A 21283-nucleotide genomic window follows, 5' to 3' on the forward strand; every position below is an offset into this window, starting at 1 on the left:
AATTAGAAATCCATGAGGGGTTCATTTTAATGAAGGTTAGATCATCAACATTTTGCGTAGCCAGACGAGTCCTTTTTTCGGTCACTATTGAACCAGCAGCACTGAATACTCTTTCTTATAGCACACTAGCTGCTGGGCAAGCAAGCCCCTGCAATGCATATTTGGCCAATTCAGGCCAGGTGTCTATTTTGGATGCCCAGTAATCAAATGGGAATGACGGTTGAGGGAGAACATCGATAAGGGAGGAAAAATAGTTAGTAACCATACTGGAAAAATGTTGTCTCCTGTCACTTTGAATTGAGGCTGCAGTACCTGTCCTGTTTGCAGTCATTGCGAAATCACTCCACAACCTGGTCAGGAAACCCCTCTGTCCAACGCCACTTCTGATCTGTGCACCTCTAACACCTCTGCCCTGTTGCCCCCTGCAGCTCGTGTGAGAACCATCACCGGCGCTGTGTGCTGGGAATGCCTTAATCAAACGGTCTACAAGAGTTGCTTGTTTGGTTGCCAAGATTTGTTCAAGGTTCTCATGTGGCATGATATTTTGCAATTTCCCTTTATAGCGTGGATCCAGGAGGCAGGCCAACCAGTAATCGTCATCGGTCATCATTTTTATAATGCGTGGATCCCTTTTGAGGATACGCAAGGCATAATCCGCCATGTTGGCCAATGTTCCAGTTGTCAAATCACTGCTTGCGCTGGGTTGAGGAGCACTTTCGGGCAAATCAACGTCACTTGTCTCCCTCAAAAAACCTGAACATGGCCTTGCAACGCCAGCAGTTTCTATTATTGCCCCCTGAGAAGCTTCCTCATCCAAAAAATACTCATCCCCATCATCCGCCTCGTCCTCCTCCTCTTCGCCCGCCACCTCATCCAGTAGACTTCCCTGACCAGACAATGGCTGACTGTGATCAAGGCTTCCCTCGTCCTCGGCTGCAGACGCCTGCTCCTTTATGTGCGTCAAACTTTGCATCAGCAGACGCATTAGGGGGATGCTCATGCTTATTATGGTGTTGTCTGCACTAACCAGTGGTGTGCATTCCTCAAAACACTGAAGGACTTGACACAGGTCTTGTAGCTTCGACCACTGCACACCTGACAACTCCATGTCTGCCATCCAACTGCCTGCCCGTGTATGTGTATCCTCCCACAAATACATAACAGCACGCCTCTGTTCACACAGTCTCTGAAGCATGTGCTGTGTGGAGTTCCACCTTGTTGCAACGTCGATGATTAGGCGATGCTGGGGAAGGTTCAAAGATCGCTGATGGTTCTGCATACGGCTGGAGTGTACGGGTGAACAGCGGATGTGCGAGCAAAGTCTGCGCACCTTGAGGAGCAGGTCGGGTAACCTTGGATAACTGTAACAACTCTGCTGGCATCACGGCATGGCCTCACATCTCTCACACTATCTTACCCACTGCTCCAGGTCATGATGTGGTTTCTGTTTCATGCCAGCTCCATGTTCTGTGTCTCTACTCTCTGCATGCCTCATGGCTATGTGTATAGGGGTATAAAAGACCAATCCGAGGACATCGATGTCCTCGGATTGATCTTTTATATTAGTATATTGTTTTCCTGAGGACAATAAGTTCGTTGATCTATTGAATTTGATCCCCTTGATCTTTTTCATGTATGTGTATAGGGGGCCGGCGCCTGAACTCTCTGGTTCTTATAGGAATCAGGTGCATCTGTCTAATCAGTTCCTGACCAATTACCAAGAGGCCTCCTGTATATAGTGCAGCTCCACCCTGTGGTCTGGGCCTGTGCAATGTGTTAGCTCAGTTTGTTTCTTGCTTCTGAGTTTGCCAGGTCCTGCTCTGAGTTACTCCCTCTCTGGAGGCTTTTCTCTGTGCTATTGCCTTGATCTTGTTGTCCGCCCTCCAGGAGGCTGAATATCCTGGTCCTTGTGTCTTTGCTCCTCGTATCTTGTTCCATTGCCTTGTCTGTTCTTAGTCTTATCTCGGTCTCCTTGTCTGTGGCTTCCTTCCCTGCTGTATCTTTCCTTGTGTTCTCAGTCTGCTTACACTCCGCACTCTTGTGGCTCTGCCTGCTCTGTATCTTGGTGGCTTTACCGCTGCTCCGCACTCCTGCAGTTCTGCTCCGTTCTACTCTGCTCCGCTCCCGTTGCTGCAGAGACCTCTTGCTGCAGTTCCTCTCTGCAATCCTTGCGGTTCCACTCTGCTTAGCTTCTGCAGTATCTCTTGCTGCAGCTTCTCTCCACATTCTTTGTGGCTCTGCTCAGCTTTTGTTGCTACGCTATCTCTTGCTGCTTTTCCGCTCCTATCTGCAGTCTTGTACTCCTCTCCTGTGTGAACAGGTCCCAACCTGTTTCTTCATACCTCATTCCTTTCTACCTGTTCCTTCATATTTCATATCTGATCCTGCACCTCCAGTGTGAACAGGTCCCTACCTGTTCCTCCAAACTATATATCTGTACCTGCACTTCCAGTGTGAACAGGTCCCTACCTGTTCCTCCAAACTACATATCTGTACCTGCACCTTCAGTGTGAACAGGCCCCTACCTGTTCCTTCATATACCACATCAACCAGTCCTGTGTTCTCTGCCGTGCCTCCCAATCTTGTGCTCCTGCCAGTCTTGCCGTTCCTGCCCTGCCTTCCAGTCCTGTGTTCCTGCTGTCCTAGCCAGTCCTGTGTTTCTCTGCCGTGTCTCTGCCAGCCCTGTCTCAGCCGTGCCAGCCTACTCGTCTGAGTTCCAGCCGTGCTCTTCTGCCAGTCCTGCCTAATGCCTGCACCAATCCTGGTGTTCCTGTCTCCCAAGTGAGATCAGCAGCCACAGCCAGACACCACCCTGGAGTAGCACCTGGCAGCTGCCTGCTGCACAAGCCTGACCTCACCATCAGAGGCTCCAGAGAAAACCCAGGCAGCTGTCATAGTCACGCCCCTTCCAGGGTAGTCTGGTTTTTGGCACAGTGGGGCCACAAACCCCCCGAGCTCACACCCACCGGTCAGGGCGTGAGCGTGACAATAACTTTTCAGGAAGCACTGCACCACCAGGTTTAAGGTGTGAGCCAGGCAAGGAATGTGTTTCAGTTGTGAAAGGGCTATGGCAGCCATAAAATTCCTTCCATTATCTGTTATGATCTGGTGGCCTTGGAGCAGCATGAGACGTACTCTGGAGAAGGTGGTCCCTGTACTGACCGCAAACCCGGAACCTAGCAGCGCAACTAAAAGCAGCCGTGGGGGGTACCTAACACTCCCTAGACCCCTCGACACAGCCTAAGATCTAACTACCCCTAAAGACAGAAACAGGAAACCTATCTTGCCTCAGAGAAAATCCCCAAAGGATAGATAGCCCCCCACAAATATTGACTGTGAGAGGAGAGGGAAAAAACATATGCAGATATGAAATCAGATTTTAGCATAGGAGGCCATACTAGCTAAAAAGAAAGAATAGAACAGAGTACTATGCGATCAGTATAAAAACACTAGAAAATAGCCACCGCATTAAATACGGATCACCACATCTGACTAAAGACATGGGGGGTATATCTGCATCTCCAGAGAAATAGCTAGGCTGCAAAAAATCCTTCACAGACCAAGCTGGACAAGACAAAAGCATGAAAATGCACAGAACTATAAGGTCCACTGCAGGTGGACAGCAAAAACAAAGCCAGGACTTATCTTTGTAGAAAAACACAGCAAACTGGAGAGACCAGCAGGGAAGTGAATCCTTCAAGAACAATGGACAACTGGCACTGACTAAAGGATCCAGCAAAGCTATATACCCCAGTCAGTTTTGCAATTAGTAGATACACCTGTCCACTCCTGCAGTCCAGGCACAACTGCATTACCCTCTACAACCACCGGAGGGAGCCCAAAAGCTGAATTCACAACAGTTATCACTCACTACCTTGCCTGCCTCAAGATGTACAGTGCCCAGCCATGACTGAGTTTCTTGCTGCAAGAACTCGGACAGAACTTCCGCCGTGTGTCTGTTGTCGCCCAAACACTTCATTGCCAATACAGGCTGCTGACGCTTGCCACTAGCTGTTCCATAATGGGACACCTCGTGTGCAACAGTGGCAGCTGCGGATGGAGTGGTCGTGCGACTGTGGTCTGTGGATGAGCTCTCGCTTCTGCTGGAGGACGAGGAGGAGGAGGAGCGGGGGCGAACGCCTACAGCCAACTGTTTCCTAGACCGTGGGCTAGGCAGAACTGTCTCAATAATGCTGTCCCCTGTGGAGCCTGCATCCATCACATTAATCCTGTGTTCCGTGATGGAGACGTAACGCCCCTGGCCATGCCTACTGGTCCATGCATCTGTTGTCAGGTGCACCTTTCTACTCACAGATTGCCTGAGTGCATGAAAAATGTGGTCTTTTACATGCTGGTGGAGGGCTGGGATGGCTTTTCTCAAAAAGAAGTGTCGACTGGGTAGCTCATAGCGTGGTACAGCGTAGTCCATCAGGGCTTTGAAAGCTTCGCTTTCAACTAACCGGTAGGGCATCATCTCTAACGAGATTAGTCTAGCAATGTGGGCGTTCAAACCCTGTGTACCTGGATGTGAGGATGAGTATCCTTTTCCTAATGAGAGTCTCTTGTAGGGTGAGCTGGACTGGAGAGCTGCATATGGTGGAACTAGCGGGGGTGCCGGTGGACATGGCAGACTGAGAGATGGTTGGTGATGGCATTCTTGCTGTTGCCCTACATACAGTGTTTCCTACCACGAACCTGGTGATTCCCTGACTGCTTTGGCCTTGCGACGAAACCTCCACATTTACTGCAGGTGGTGTGGTAAACGGTGGGCTTACAGTGAGGGAAGGGATGTAGCGTTGCTGACTAGCTTCATTGTGAGAGGGTGCAACAACGTTAAGGGACGTTTGGTAGTTAGTCCAGGCTTGCAAGTGCATGGTGGTTAAATGTCTACGCATGCAACTTGTATTTAGATTTTTAACATTCTGACCTCTGCTGAAGGTCCTTGAGCATTTCTTACAGATGACTTTGCACTGATCACTTGGATCTTGGTTAAAAAAATGCCAGACTGTACTCTTCCTACTATCGGATACCTTTTCAGGCATTGCACACTAAGCTACTTTAACCGGATGGCCACGCTGTCCTACAACTGTTTTTGGTTTTGCCACACGTTTTTGGCCAGATACGGGCCTGCCAGATAGTAGAAAGGCCATGTAAGGTAATTGCTGAAGTCTTTCAAAGAAATACATCCAAATATAAATAGCTTGGGGTTTGAAATTCTGCTAAAACTTCCCGCAGTCCAAAGATTGCAAAAACGCTTGTTGTGCTACTATGTCATTATATGAGATAACCCTTTCTTTAGGTGATCTTCTCTTTTTCATGACATTAATTTGTAACAATACTCATGTTTGGTCTGTTCAAGATAATATGAGAAAAAAGAAAACTTTACTTTGAATAGTCAGATTCCTTAGGTTTCCATGTTATTGCTTGCAAGCAAGGACACAGTAGTATTTCACATACATGTTCATGCAGGCAGTATCAGCCTCTTCTCCAAGTACCTCCCGTAGTCTGTAACAATACATGTTATTTACTAATGGAAATGTAGCAAATGCCTTCTATAAACTAAACTGCGACATACTGCAAGTCTTACATTATATTTCTTTATAAATTATTTGGAACATATTTAATTGGATGATTTCCCAGCAAGGTGGAGATGGTGCAGTGGTATCCAGCACAAATGACAAAATTCCCCTCCTTCCAAAATCCCAAATTTTCCATAATTTATTAACGTAGTGCCAAAGCTTGTATGTTGTTTACTATAGTATTGGTGATCTTTTACAGGTGTAAGGGACCTCTGTCTATAATACCAGATGTGTATACCAGATTTATAAATTCACACGTAAAAGAAATTACATGAATTCCTATGAATCTATGGCAGCAAAATACAAGTTCTGCTAAAATTAAATATAATTTTCTGTCAATAGTACAGTGGTCAGCATATAGTCTTTATTTGACTTTCAGTGGCATGTAAAAGTTTGGGAACCCCTCGTTAAAATTAATGTTATTGTAAACAGTAGGGTTGAGCGACTTTTACTTTTATAGGATCGGGTCGGGTTTCACAAAACCCGACTTTTTCAAAAGTCGGGTCGAGTGAAATCGGCCGATCCTATAAAAAAGTCGGGGTCGGGGTCGGCCGAAACTCGAAACCCAATGCAGTGCATTGGGTTTCCAATGGTTCCCAGGGTCTGAAGGAGCGGAAACTCTCCTTCAGGCCCTGGGATCCATATTTAAGTGTAAAATAAAGAATTAAAATAAAAAATATCGCTATACTTACCCTCTGACGCGCCCTGGTACTAACCGGGAACCTTCCTTCCTTCGAATCAGCGCTTGCAGGACCTTGCGGTGACGTCGCGGTGACGTCGCGGCTTGTGATTGGTCGCGCGGCCGCCCATGTGACCGCTCGCGTGACCAATCACAAGCCGCGATGTCACCGCGACGTCACGCAAGGTCCTGCAAGCGCTGATTCTTAGGAAGGAAGGCTGCCGGAAAGAAGCAGGGTGCGTCCGAGGGTGAGTATATTCCTATTAGGTATATACTCACCCTCGGACGCGCCCTGCTTCTTTCCGGCAGCCTTCCTTCCGCCGCGCGACCAATCACAAGCCCCGACATCACCGCGACGTCACCGCAAGGTCCTGCAAGCGCTGATTCGAAGGAAGGAAGGTTCCCGGTTAGTACCAGGGCGCGTCAGAGGGTGAGTATAGCGATATTTTTTATTTTAATTCTTTATTTTACACTTAAATATGGATTCCGATACCGATTTCCGATATTGCAAGCATATCGGAACTCGGGATCGGAATTCCGATACCAGATTCAGAAGATCGCCGACTTCATGGCCGACCCCACACAGGGGTCGGGTTTCTTGAAACCCGACTTTGCCAAAAGTCGGCGACTTCTGAAAATGGCCGACCCATTTCGCTCAACCCTAGTAAACAGTTAAGCTAGTTGAAGATAAAATTATCCCTACTAGAGCTAAAGTTCAAGATGACACATTTCCTTTTAATTTTAGGCAAATATATATATATACATCTTTCACATTTTAGAAACCTCAAAAAGGAAAATGGACCGATGTAAAGAGCACCCTTGGAGATTTGTGTGCATAGAGAAATTTGACCAAGGGTTCAGACCTTAATTAGCCTGTTAAGGTTACGGCTTTTACACTGCAAATTGCCTCTTCTGAGAAAAAGAGGACTTAAACTCTATAGCGCCACCTATTGGAAGTAGCGATCCTACAAGTCACAATCAACTCTTTAATGAGTCGTGCAATATGACTTAGGATTAAAGCCAAATTAGTATCTCAATTCGCAGACACGGTGTTTTGGGCTGTTGGCCCTCGTCAGTGCGAAGCATGAGAACTGATTTGGCTAGGTGAGAGGCTCTGGACTGGGGTCTAAGGGGTATCGTTTCTCCTTATGGAGAGTGACATACCATCTCTGGCTTGTCAAGGTAAGGAGGCTTATTCGCCGTGCAATGCTCCTCTGGGAAATTAAATATGCAAATTGCCTCTTCTGAGAAAAAGAGGACTTAAACTCTATAGCGCCACCAATTGGAAGTAGCGATCCTACAAGTCACAATCAACTCTTTAACGAGTCATGCAATATGACTTAGGATAAAAGCCAAATCAGTATCTCAATTTGCAGACACGGTGTTTCGGGCTGTTGGCCCTCGTCAGCGCGAAGCATGAGAACTGATTTGGCTAGGTGAGAGGCTCTGGACTGGAGTTAAGGGGTAAGGTTTCTCCTTATGGAGAGTGACATACCATCTCTGGCTTGTCTCTGGCTTTTACACTAACATCAATAGGAAAGGCAAAGTGATGCAAATTTCCCAGCTTTATAAAAATACAGGCTCATCTAACCTTGTGCCAAAAAACAGCAGCCATGGGTTCTTCTAAGCAATGGTCTAGCACTCTGCAAATGAAAATGTTGCAGCCAATGGCACGGAAACATTTCATGGGTAGAGTAAAGCATGTACCAACAAAGAAAAAAGTAGAGCCGCACAGCTGTGAGATCTGGAGCCGGCCGTAGCTCATGTGCGGTGCAATGGATAACTTGATAGCATAACGGAGTTGCTCGCATGAAAAATGAGATGAAACCAGCATAAAGAAAAAGAAAAAAATGCGGCAACACTCACCAGTCCTAGAGTGGTCTGAGTCCTTTATTGAAACATGTAAAACATCTTCACGGCTCGGGGGTGTGTAGATGAAAAGGAGGTGTGCAGGGGTAGACGACGGCCGTTTCGCGCTAACGGCAGCGCTTCCACGGGTCAATAGTGCTGGGAAGTGACGCTAACATAAATAGGTGAGACAGGGCAAAACCCCTCCCACCCCACGCCCCCAATCCCAAACACCTGAAACCGAAGTACAACATGTGCATAAAACAAAACAGAAACATGTTAACATATTAAAACCAATGCCGGTACAAGGAACTGGAATGAGTACTTGCATCTTTTTCATTCTCCAAAAACTCAAATGCTAGAGGTCGCCCAAAAGGGTAATTATAAAAATATAACCAAAACTGGTCTCTTAGTTAGCAGCATATATAGTAAAAAAAAAAATCACAGTTAAAAAGCGGGGATTCTCATAATCATGCAAAGAGGAGAGGGAAGTATAACCAACTCATACACAGGGGATAAAGCAAATAAGTTGCATAACCACACTAGGGAATCATAAAAAAACAGACATATCAATTCTGTCATTCAAGCCGGCCGGACCTGTCGCCTGTGTGCGCATGATCCACCTGGCCTCCTGCCTCAATAATAGCTTATGTAAATCCCCTCCCTGTGCTGGTAAAACGACCCCCTCTACTCCTGTGAATGTAAGAACCTCCGGATTTCCCTCATGTGTATCTCTAATATGATTAATAAGTCTGGGTATGCCTTTACCTGTCTGAATAGACCTGAAGTGCTTCCTGAAACGCACATACAGATGGCGTATAGTCTTGCCCACATAAAACCTTCTGCAAGGGCAGAAGATTACGTAGACCACATGATCAGTTTTGCAAGAAATAAATTGTTGACAGTATGCTTAATGGGACGTACGTGTATTGTCTGCCCGGTGACATGAAATTTACAAAAATGACAATGCCCACAATGATAATTGCCCCTTAGGGCTACCTGTTCCAACCATGTCACTTTCGATTTTAACGTACAGTTGCGGACCAAGATATCCCTGATACGTGTACTGCATTTATTGGAAATCAGTGGCCCTCCGGCCACCCTCCCCGACAGATCCTTATCCCTCTCCAACACATGCCAATGCCTCCTAATAGAAGCTCGTAACTCATGATCCATTGGACTATAACGAAAGCAAAAAGCAAAATGTTGTCCTGTCGCTGCACCTACCTCACCCCTGGGGGTATTTCTTAACACGATCAACCGCTGTTCGTAGCAATGTATCTGGATAACCCCTGTTTCGGAGTCTCTGGGACAATTCCTCAGATTGTTGTTCAAAGCCTCTTTGTGTGTTATTTACCCTTCGCGTCCTTAAGAGTTGGCTATACAGTAACGACCGCCTAGTGTGCACGGGATGGAAGCTATCAAAATGTAAAACTGAATTAGTGGCAGTCGGCTTACGATATATAGTTGTGCAGACTTCCCCTTCTTGGACAACCATCAATACATCCAAAAACTCCAAACTAAGACCACCGAACACAGACTTGAAGGACATCCCCATTGAGTTAAACTTATTTAAATAGTCTACAAAACACCCGAACTCCTCCTTACCGTCCCACACCAGGAACACGTCATCCACATTTCTAAGAAAAAGCTTAATGTGCTTCAAAAAAATATTTTTGGCAGAATACACATAATCCTCTTCAGAAACTGCTAAATAAAGATTAGCGAACGTGCATGCAGCCGGGGTCCCCATGGCAGTCCCAGTGGTCTGTATATACCAAGTATCCAAAAAAGTGAAGGCGTTATGGGTAAGTATAAAACTAAGCCCACAGCACACAAAATCAATGAAGGTATGACCCCTATCAGTAGTGTTTAAAACACGTCTAATAGCATCAACCCCCATTTTTTGTGGAATTTTGGTATACAAGTTGACCACATCAATGGACACCAGGGAGAACCCCGGCTGCCATGCAAAGTTCTGAATGTGACCCAAAAAGGAGTTTGTGTCCCTGATGTACGACGGAACAGACCAGAGTAAAGGGCGTAATAGCCAATCTATGTATTGGGACAGGGGTTCCGTAAGTGATCCTATCCCCGACACGATGGGTCTACCCGGGGAGGATGGGGGGGGGGGTGTGGCAGATTTATGTACCTTTGGGAGATAATACCAGTAAGGTTTAGTTGGAAATTCAGGCAAAAGTTTCTCTGCCTTTTTCTGAGTTATGACCCGAAGCTCCACCGATACCCTCAAGAAAGAAAGTAATTCAATCTTAAATTTGTGTGTGGGGTCCTTAGACAACTTCTGGTAGGTGGCAACTGTCTTTCAGCCTCCAACAAGTACGCCCCCTTAGGTATAAGTACTGTCTTGCCCCCCTTGTCTGCTGGGCGCACAATCATGTCTGTCCAGTTGGCCATATCCCTTAAAGCCGTCATTTCCAAGTTAGTCAAATTGTGGGGTGCCTGTTTGTACACCAGAGCTTCCATATCCCTCAGGACCAGGGTCTCAAAGAGGTCAATCATATTACCAGGGGAGGTAGGTGGCATATACGTGGAGGGTACCCCACCAGTAAAGGGGAAAGGGATACTTGACGTTATCTCATTTTCAGGAGCAAAAGAATTACTCAAGCTCAACAACAAGTCAGCATCCTCCCGGACATCCGCCAAAGCTTCCCCAGTCTGCCCTGCCAGAAAACCCAACAGTCCTATGCTACAAGGTTGTTCCCCTTCCAATGTGGTAGCATTAATGGGACTAGAGAGGAAGGCTTTATAAAGGTGAATCTTTCTTACGGCCTTAAATAAATCAATCTAGAATTCAGAAAAATCAAACTTATCAGGTATACAATAGTTTAAACCTTTGGACAAATGAGTTAAAATTGCCGATTCCAAAATACGATCTGTCAAATTAATCACACAATCCTCAGGTAATGGCTGTTCTATGCCCCTGTCTCCAAGAGACGTTTTTCCTCTTGCATCCCCAGCCGGGGGTGTGCCCTCTGCCTCCCCCTCCGAGTTCTTGTCCTAAAGGGAGTGCGGTGGTCGCAATAGCCTCAGATGCAGAGCTTTCCATAGGGTCCAAACTGGTGATGGCCCCTTCACTGAGACTGGAATCCGACTCAGTGGTCACGTAATCCTTTCGGCTGTATTGATTGCGTCTTTTAAGTTTGCGCTTCTTATTAGATTTCCCCCCCATTGGAGTATAATGGGTAATTGTCCTTGTGAGTTTTTTGCCATATAAAAATCTGCCCTGAGTCATAGTCATTCTTGTCCTGGATAAACTTATCCCGTTTCCTCTGTTTGATTTCAGCCTGGATCGGGATTAATTTATTGTCCATTTTTTTTATTAATGTTGTCCATTGGTTCTCAGTAAGCCGGCTTTTCAGCTCGGACTGTGTTTTCAGAATTTCAGCATTAACTGATTCATAGTTTTGTATATTGGATTTTAACACCAACTGCAGTAAATCCTGGGAGCACTTCAACATAATATGTTCCCATTCTGATTTAAAGGTCACATCGCTGCTAAAATGAGAAATATCTTTCCAAACTCTAAGACCTCTTTGGACACGACCATTTTCCACATACGATTGGAGAGTTATTAGTCCAGAATAACCTGATTTCCCTTTCGGACAGGTACATGAGTTTATTCTCTAAAGACTTCTGTTGTGAATTCTGTGGCTGAATTCACTCCTGTGGTCACAAGTGGTACTGCAGCTTCTGAGCTTCCTCCCTCAGGTGTTCTGGTGAGCTCGTTAACTGCTTCATTACTTAACTCCGCCTGATGCTGCTATCCTTGCTCCTTGTCAATGTTTCAGTGTTGGATCTGAGCTTCTCCTGATTGTTCCTGTGACCTGCTGCTCTGTATAGCTAAGTGCTTTTTGCTTTTTTGTTGCTTTTTTTCTGTCCAGCTTGTCTTTTGTTTTTGCTGGAAGCTCTGAGACGCAAAGGGTGTACCGCCGTGCCGTTAGTTCGGCACGGTGGTTTTTTTTGCCCCCTTTGCGTGGTTTTGCTTTAGGGTTTTTTGTAGACTGCAAAGTTCGCTTTACTGTCCTCGCTCTGTCCTAGAATATCGGGCCCCACTTTGCTGAATCTATTTCATCCCTACGTTTTGTCTTTTCATCTTACTCACAGTCATTTTATGTGGGGGGCTGCCTTTTCCTTTGGGGAATTTCTCTGGGGCAAGTCAGGCCTATTTTTCTATCTTCAGGCTAGCTAGTTTCTTAGGCTGTGCCGAGTTGCCTAGGTAGTTGTTAGGCGCAATCCACAGCCGCTTTTAGTTGTGTTTAGGATAGGATCAGGTGTGCAGTCTACAGAGTTTCCACGTCTCAGAGCTCGTTCTTGTATTTTTGGGTATTTGTCAGATCACTGTGTGCGCTCTGATCGCTATGCACACTGTGTTTCTGGATTGCCTTCATAACACCTGTCATTAGCAAACATAACAGTACAAGGAGCCAAACTAATGATTCTCAATAGAGGGAAAGAAAAAGTTCTGACATCATTTTTTTTTTTTTTTTCTGCTCTGTGTTCACTTTTTTTTTCCCCCTAGACATTTGGGTGATTCTGGACACAGGTGTGGACATGGATATTCAGGGTCTGTGCTCTTCAATGGATAATCTCGTTATAAATGTACAAAAAATTCAAGATACTATTGATCAGAAATCTACGTTAGAACCAAGAATTCCTATTCCTGATTTGTTTTTTGGAGATAGAACTAAGTTTCTAAGTTTCAAAAATAATTGTAAGCTATTTCTGGCCTTGAAACCTCATTCTTCTGGTAATCCTATTCAACAGGTTTTGATTATTATTTCTTTTTTGCGCGGCGACCCTCAAGACTGGGCATTTTCTCTTGCGCCAGGAGACCCTGCATTGAGTAGTGTCGATGCGTTTTTCCTGGCGCTCGGATTGCTGTACGATGAGCCTAATTCAGTGGATCAGGCTGAGAAAAATTTGCTGGCTTTGTGCCAGGGTCAGGATGATATAGAAGTATATTGTCAGAAATTTAGGAAATGGTCAGTACTCACTCAGTGGAATGAATCTGCGCTGGCAGCTTTGTTCAGAAAGGGTCTCTCTGAGGCTCTTAAGGATGTCATGGTGGGATTTCCTATGCCTGCTGGTTTGAATGAGTCTTTGTCTTTGGCCATTCAGATCGGTCGACGCTTGCGCGAGCGTAAATCTGTGCACCATTTGGCGGTACTGCCTGAGGTTAAACCTGAGCCTATGCAGTGCGATAGGACTATGACTAGAGTTGAACGGCAGGAATACAGACGTCTGAATGGTCTGTGTTTCTACTGTGGTGATTCCACTCATGCTATTTCTGATTGTCCTAAGCGCACTAAGCGGTCCGCTAGGTCTGCCGTAATTGGTACTGTACAGTCCAAATTCCTTCTGTCCATTACTTTGATATGCTCTTTGTCGTCGTTTTCTGTCATGGCGTTTGTGGATTCGGGCGCTGACCTGAATCTGATGGATTTGGATTATGCTAAACGTTGTGGGTTTTTCTTGGAGCCTTTGCGGTGTCCTATTCCATTGAGAGGAATTGATGCTACACCTTTGGCCAAGAATAAACCTCAATACTGGGCCCAGCTGACCATGTGCATGGCTCCTGCACATCAGGAAGTTATTCGCTTTCTGGTGTTGCATAATCTGCATGATGTGGTCGTGTTGGGGTTGCCATGGCTACAAACCCATAATCCAGTATTGGATTGGAATTCCATGTCGGTATCCAGCTGGGGTTGTCAGGGGGTACATGGTGATGTTCCATTTTTGTCGATTTCGTCATCCACCCCTTCTGAGGTCCCAGAGTTCTTGTCTGATTATCAGGATGTATTTGAAGAGCCCAAGTCCGATGCTCTACCTCCGCATAGGGATTGTGATTGTGCTATCAATTTGATTCCTGGTAGTAAATTCCCTAAAGGTCGATTATTTAATTTATCCGTGCCCGAACACGCCGCTATGCGCAGTTATGTGAAGGAGTCCCTGGAGAAGGGACATATTCGCCCATCGTCATCACCACTGGGAGCAGGGTTCTTCTTTGTAGCCAAGAAGGATGGTTCGCTGAGACCGTGTATTGATTACCGCCTTCTTAATAAGATCACTGTTAAATTTCAGTATCCCTTGCCATTGTTATCTGACTTGTTTGCTCGGATTAAGGGGGCTAGTTGGTTCACTAAGATAGATCTTCGTGGTGCGTATAATCTGGTGAGAATCAGGCAAGGAGATGAATGGAAAACTGCATTCAATACGCCCGAGGGTCATTTTGAGTATCTAGTGATGCCGTTCGGACTTGCCAATGCTCCATCTGTGTTTCAGTCTTTTATGCATGACATCTTCCGTGAGTATCTGGATAAATTCCTGATTGTTTACTTGGATGACATTTTGATCTTCTCAGATGATTGGGAGTCTCATGTGAAGCAGGTCAGAATGGTTTTTCAGGTCCTGCGTGCTAACTCTTTGTTTGTGAAGGGATCAAAGTGTCTCTTCGGTGTGCAGAAAGTTTCATTTTTGGGGTTCATCTTTACCCCTTCTACTATCGAGATGGATCCAGTTAAGGTCCAAGCCATCCAGGATTGGATTCAGCCGACATCTCTGAAAAGTCTGCAAAAGTTCCTGGGCTTTGCTAATTTTTATCGTCGCTTCATCTGTAATTTTTCTAGCATTGCCAAACCATTGACCGATTTGACCAAGAAGGGTGCTGATTTGGTTAATTGGTCTTCTGCTGCTGTGGAAGCTTTTCAGGAGTTGAAGCGTCGTTTTTGTTCTGCCCCTGTGTTGTGTCAGCCAGATATTTCTCTTCCGTTCCAGGTCGAGGTTGATGCTTCTGAGATTGGAGCAGGGGCGGTTTTGTCACAGAGAGGTTCTGATTGCTCAGTGATGAAACCATGTGCTTTCTTTTCCAGGAAGTTTTCGCCCGCTGAGCGTAATTATGATGTGGGCAATCGAGAGTTGCTGGCCATGAAGTGGGCATTCGAGGAGTGGCGTCATTGGCTTGAAGGAGCTAAGCATCGCGTGGTGGTATTGACTGATCATAAGAACTTGACTTATCTCGAGTCTGCCAAGCGCTTGAATCCTAGACAGGCCCGTTGGTCGTTATTTTTTGCCCGCTTCGACTTTGTGATTTCGTACCTTCCGGGCTCTGAAAATGTGAAGGCGGATGCTCTGTCTAGGAGTTTTGTGCCCGACTCTCCGGGTTTATCTGAGCCAGCGGGTATCCTCAAGGAAGGAGTCATTGTGTCTGCCATCTCCCCTGATTTGCGGCGGGTGCTGCAAAAATTTCAGGCGAATAAACCTGATCGTTGTCCAGCAGAGAAACTGTTCGTCCCTGATAGGTGGACTAATAAACTTATCTCTGAACTTCATTGTTCGGTGTTGGCTGGTCATCCTGGAATCTTTGGTACCAGAGAGTTAGTGGCTAGATCCTTCTGGTGGCCATCTCTGTCACGGGATGTACGTACTTTTGTGCAGTCCTGTGGGATTTGTGCTAGGGCTAAGCCCTGCTGTTCTCGTGCCAGTGGGTTGCTTTTGCCCTTGCCGGTCCCAAAGAGGCCTTGGACACATATTTCGATGGATTTCATTTCTGACCTTCCCGTTTCTCAAAAGATGTCAGTCATTTGGGTGGTCTGTGATCGCTTTTCTAAAATGGTCCATCTGGTGCCCTTGGCTAAATTGCCTTCCTCCTCTGATTTGGTACCTTTGTTCTTTCAGCATGTGGTTCGGTTGCATGGCATTCCTGAGAATATTGTTTCTGACAGAGGTTCCCAGTTTGTTTCAAGGTTTTGGCGAGCCTTTTGTGGTAGGATGGGCATTGACCTATCCTTTTCCTCGGCTTTCCATCCTCAGACTAATGGCCAGACCGAACGAACCAATCAGACCTTGGAAACATATCTGAGATGTTTTGTTTCTGCAGGCCAGGATGATTGGGTGTCCTTTTTGCCGTTGGCTGAGTTCGCCCTTAATAATCGGGCCAGCTCGGCTACCTTGGTTTCTCCATTTTTTTGCAATTCTGGGTTCCATCCTCGTTTCTCTTCAGGACAGGTTGAGTCTTCGGACTGTCCTGGTGTGGATTCTGTGGTGGATAGGTTGCAGCAGATCTGGACTCAGGTAGTGGACAATTTGATCTTGTCCCAGGAGAAAGCTCAACTTTTCGCTAATCGCAGACGCCGTGTGGGTCCCCGACTTCGTGTTGGGGATCTGGTTTGGTTATCTTCTCGTCATATTCCTATGAAGGTTTCCTCTCCTAAATTTAAACCTTGTTTTATTGGTCCGTATAGGATTTCTGAGGTTCTCAATCCTGTGTCTTTTCGTTTGACCCTCCCAGACTCCTTTTCCATACATAATGTATTCCATAGGTCGTTGTTGCGGAGATACGTGGCACCTATGGTTCCATCTGTTGAGCCTCCTGCCCCGGTTTTGGTGGAGGGGGAATTGGAGTATATTGTGGAGAAGATTTTGGATTCTCGTGTTTCTAGACGGAAACTCCAGTATCTAGTTAAATGGAAGGGTTATGCTCAGGAAGATAATTCCTGGGTTTTTGCCTCTGATGTTCATGCTTCCGATCTTGTTCGTGCCTTTCATGCAGCTCATCCTGGTCGGCCTGGGGGCTCTGGTGAGGGTTCGGTGACCCCTCCTCAAGGGGGGTACTGTTGTGAATTCTGTGGCTGAATTCACTCCTGTGGTCACAAGTGGTACTGCAGCTTCTGAGCTTCCTCCCTCAGGTGTTCTGGTGAGCTCGTTAACTGCTTCATTACTTAACTCCGCCTGATGCTGCTATCCTTGCTCCTTGTCAATGTTTCAGTGTTGGATCTGAGCTTCTCCTGATTGTTCCTGTGACCTGCTGCTCTGTATAGCTAAGTGCTTTTTGCTTTTTTGTTGCTTTTTTTCTGTCCAGCTTGTCTTTTGTTTTTGCTGGAAGCTCTGAGATGCAAAGGGTGTACCGCCGTGCCGTTAGTTCGGCACGGTGGGTTTTTTTTGCCCCCTTTGCGTGGTTTTGCTTTAGGGTTTTTTGTAAACTGCAAAGTTCGCTTTACTGTCCTCGCTCTGTCCTAGAATATCGGGCCCCACTTTGCTGAATCTATTTCATCCCTACGTTTTGTCTTTTCATCTTACTCACAGTCATTTTATGTGGGGGGCTGCCTTTTCCTTTGGGGAATTTCTCTGGGGCAAGTCAGGCCTATTTTTCTATCTTCAGGCTAGCTAGTTTCTTAGGCTGTGCCGAGTTGCCTAGGTAGTTGTTAGGCGCAATCCACAGCCGCTTTTAGTTGTGTTTAGGATAGGATCAGGTGTGCAGTCTACAGAGTTTCCACGTCTCAGAGCTCGTTCTTGTATTTTTGGGTATTTGTCAGATCACTGTGTGCGCTCTGATCGCTATGCACACTGTGTTTCTGGATTGCCTTCATAACACCTGTCATTAGCAAACATAACAGACTTCGTACTCAGCATGTGTACCTCATCCACCTGCTCACAGCCCTTAAAATAATTTGCCACATCCTCCAGGCCGGCTTGTAGACCCACTCGTATAGGAGCAATCTCAGGACCATGTTGCGAAAATATAATCGACACTGTATATCGCAACTTCAACAACAACCGCAGCTCCAATGATCAGCGTGCTAGCTCAAAAAAGCTGTATGAATGAACAAACAAAGAAAAAAGTAGAGCCGCACAGGTGTGAGATCTGGAGCCGGCCGTAGCCCATGTGCGGTGCAATGGATAACCTGATAGCGTAACGGAGGTGCTCGCATGAAAAATTAGATGAAAGCAGCATAAAGAAAAAGAAAAAAATGCGGCAACACTCACCAGTCCTAGAGTGGTCTGAGTCCTTTATTGAAACATGTAAAACATCTTCACGGCTCGGGGGTATGTAGATGAAAAGGAGGTGTGCAGGGGTAGACGACGGCCATTTCGCGCTAACGTGCTAAGACCAGTTTTGGTTATATTTTTATAATCACCCTTTTGGATGACCTCTAGCGTTTGAGTTTTTGGAGAACGAAAAAGACGCAAGTACTCATTCCAGTTCCTTGTACCGGCATTGGTTTTAATATGTTAACATGTTTCTGTTTTGTTTTATGCACATGTTGTACTTCGGTTTCAGGTGTTTGTGATTGGGGGCCTGGGGTGGGAGGGGTTTTGCCCTGTCTCACCTATTTATGTTAGCGTCACTTCCCAGCACTATTGACCCGTGGAAGAGCTGCCGTTAGCGCGAAACGGCCGTCGTCTATCCCTGCACACCTCCTTTTCATCTACACCCCCCCGAGCCGTGAAGATGTTTTACATGTTTCAATAAAGGACTCAGACCACTCTAGGACTGGTGAGTGTTGCCGCATTTTTTTCTTTTTCTTTATGCTAGAGTAAAGCATGGATTCAATGAAATTTCATCAAATTCTTGATGCAAACATAACACCATCTATAAAAAAGCTGAGGTAGAAAAGAGGATGGCTTCTACAAATGGATAAAGATCCACAATCCACAATATACTTACTCAAAAGGCGCAAGCTGAAGATTTTACAGTTGCCCTCACAGTTCTCTGATCTGAACATCATTGGAAATCTGTGGCTAAACCTCAAAATAGCAGTGCATGCAAGAAGACTCAGGTATCTCACAGAACTGGAAGAATTTTCCAAGGAAGAATGGATGAAAATCCCTCAAACAAGAATTGAAAGACTCTTGGCTGGCTACAAAAAGCATTTACAAGCTGTGATAATTTCAAGGATGCACTCAAACTCTTGCACATTTTCTTTTTGCATGTTTTAAAATGTAAAAGATGAAAAAAAAAAAAAAATATATATATATATATATACTAGATGGTGGCCCGATTCTAACGCATCGGGTATTCTAGAATATGTATGTATGTATGTATGTACGTCGTGCTTAGCACAGCCATGCAGTATATAGCACAGCCACGTAGTATATAACACAGCCACATAGTATATAACACAGACAGCCACGTAGTATATAACACAGACAGCCACGTAGTATATAGCACAGCTACGTCGTATATAGCACAGCCACATAGTATATAGCACAGCCACGTAGTATATAGCAGCCACATAGTGTATATAGCACAGCCCACGTAACACAGACAGCCATGTAGTATATAGCACAGCCACATAGTATATAGCAGCCACGTAATACATAATACAGCCCACGTAATATATAGCACAGCCCACGCAGTATATAACACAGGCCACATAGTATATAACACAGGCCACGCAGTATATAACACAGCCCATGCAGTATATAACACAGCCCACGCAGTATATAGCAGTGTGAGCACCATATCCCTGTTAAAAAAAAATTAAAATAAAAATACTTATATACTCACCCTCCGGCGTCCGCCAAAGCTGTCCACCGATGTGCGCAATGCTGCCGCCAGCTTCCGTTCCCAGTGATGCATTGCAAAATTACCCAGATGACTTAGCAGTTTCGCAAGACCGCTAAGTCATCTGGGTAATTTTGCAATGCATCACTGGGAATGGAAGCTGGCGGCAGCATCGCGCGCATCGGTGGACGGCGGAAGGTGAGAATACCACAATTTTTTAAAATTATTTTTAACATTATATCTTTTTACTATTGAGGCTGCATAGGCAGCCTCAATAGTAAAAAGTTGGTCCGGGATGGGGCGACACACTGGCACTGACTGGAGGGGAGTAGGGAGGGGGCACTAACTTGAAGAGAGTAAGGAGGGGCCCATTTGCGGCCAGACTAAGCCTGTCGCTGACGCGGGGTTTCCGTGACAGACAAACAGACAGACAGACAAACAGACAGAAGTACCCCTTAAACAAATATATATATAAATTTTTTTTGTCTTATATTTTTTCTCATATTTTTTCTTATATATATATATATATATATATATATATATATATATATGTATTTTGCCTGAAGTCCAAAGGAAATTATTCATATTTAACTTTAGGCCTTTTAGAGATAATTTTATCTTCAACTTGCTTAACTGATCACAATGACAGTAATTTTGACCAGGGATGTCCACACTTTTACATGCCACTGTTCATTTATTTATAGTTCACATCATGTATTTAATATTTTTAGCATCTGAAGATTATTGTATGTCTTTATATAGAATATTTGTCTGATTTGACATGATTCTTTTTCAGTAGAGCTAACAATCAAATTTATTTTTGTTAGTAATTTTCAAGTAAACCCACAAGACCATAGGAAAACACACACATACATATATCATGTAATTGCAAAAAAATAAGTCTACCCACCTTGCAAACTAGATATACTGGCAAAATGAACTAACTTTCTACTGTTTCCAATAAACCTATCAAATAAGAGTAATGTAAATAGTTCAGCACTAGTGATGGGCGAACCAACTGGGATAAGGTGTTATCTGAGCTTGTTCAGGTGTTAACGGAGTGAATTCAGGGTGCTCGAATAATATGTTTGCATCCCCGCGGCTGCATGCCTCACAGCTGTTTGTCAGCCACAACACATGCAGCCACAGGGTCTTTCAGTGGTGTATCAAGGGGGGCAGCAGGGGCATGTGCCCCGGGTGCAGACGGCAGGGGGGCGCAGTCGGACCGCCGAATGTGGCGGTCCGCAGTGTCTCCCCTGGCGGCTGCATTCTGCTGCCTCTGGACTGGGAGTCAGCTGTTCTCTGTGCCTACTATCAAGCTGACAGCCAGCACAGAGAAGCTTCAGAGCGCCAGTTTCCAACATGTGTGGCGGTGGAGGGGGGCCCCTGCAGCGTGGCTGCGGCGGGCAGGGAGAAATCCCTGCAGCTCCGCTGCCTACAAGAGAAAGTAGCAGCGGAGCTGCAGCGATCTGTCTTCCTGCTTCCTGCCCGCGCTTCCTCTCACACAGACGCGCTGCTGGATTACGTCATCATTTAGCAGCTGGCTGTGTCAGAGGAAGGCGATGGGGATGCTGCGGCAGAGAGCGAAAAGAGGTGAAAGGGGTGTGTGTGTGCGTGTGTATGTATGTGCGTGTGTGTGTGCGAGCTGCAGGGGAATGTGCAGAGAAGTAAATGATGTGTGCGTGTGTGTAGGGGGAGGAGAGAGCAATGATGGGGCTGACAGGGAGAGGGCAATGATGGGGCTGACAGGGAGAGGGCAATGATGGGACTGACGGGGAGAGGGCAATAATGGGGATGGTGGGGGAGGAGAGGACCATGACGGGACTGACGGGGAGAGGGCAATGATGGGGATGGTGGGGGAGGAGAGGGCGA

The 21283-nt window shown here is 45.8% G+C and overlaps 1 protein-coding gene across 2 annotated transcripts in view; it reads right to left on the bottom strand.

Moving 5' to 3' along the window:
* LOC138644709 (putative methyltransferase DDB_G0268948) overlaps positions 1 to 21283 on the bottom strand; it is a 103722-nt gene that overhangs the window by 10821 nt on the left and 71618 nt on the right. Inside the window, exon 7 of one of the 2 annotated variants that reach the window (XM_069733392.1) lies at positions 5387 to 5505. The exons of the other annotated variant lie outside the window; for it this stretch is intronic. Within the exon in view, the coding sequence (XP_069589493.1) occupies positions 5418 to 5505 (88 nt within the window). The 3' untranslated portion in view covers positions 5387 to 5417. The remainder of the gene's footprint in view (positions 1 to 5386; positions 5506 to 21283) is intronic. 2 annotated transcript variants of the gene reach the window in all.

This window comes from Ranitomeya imitator, chromosome 7 (assembly GCF_032444005.1).
Source record: "Ranitomeya imitator isolate aRanImi1 chromosome 7, aRanImi1.pri, whole genome shotgun sequence".
Taxonomy (NCBI): Eukaryota; Metazoa; Chordata; class Amphibia; order Anura; family Dendrobatidae; genus Ranitomeya; species Ranitomeya imitator.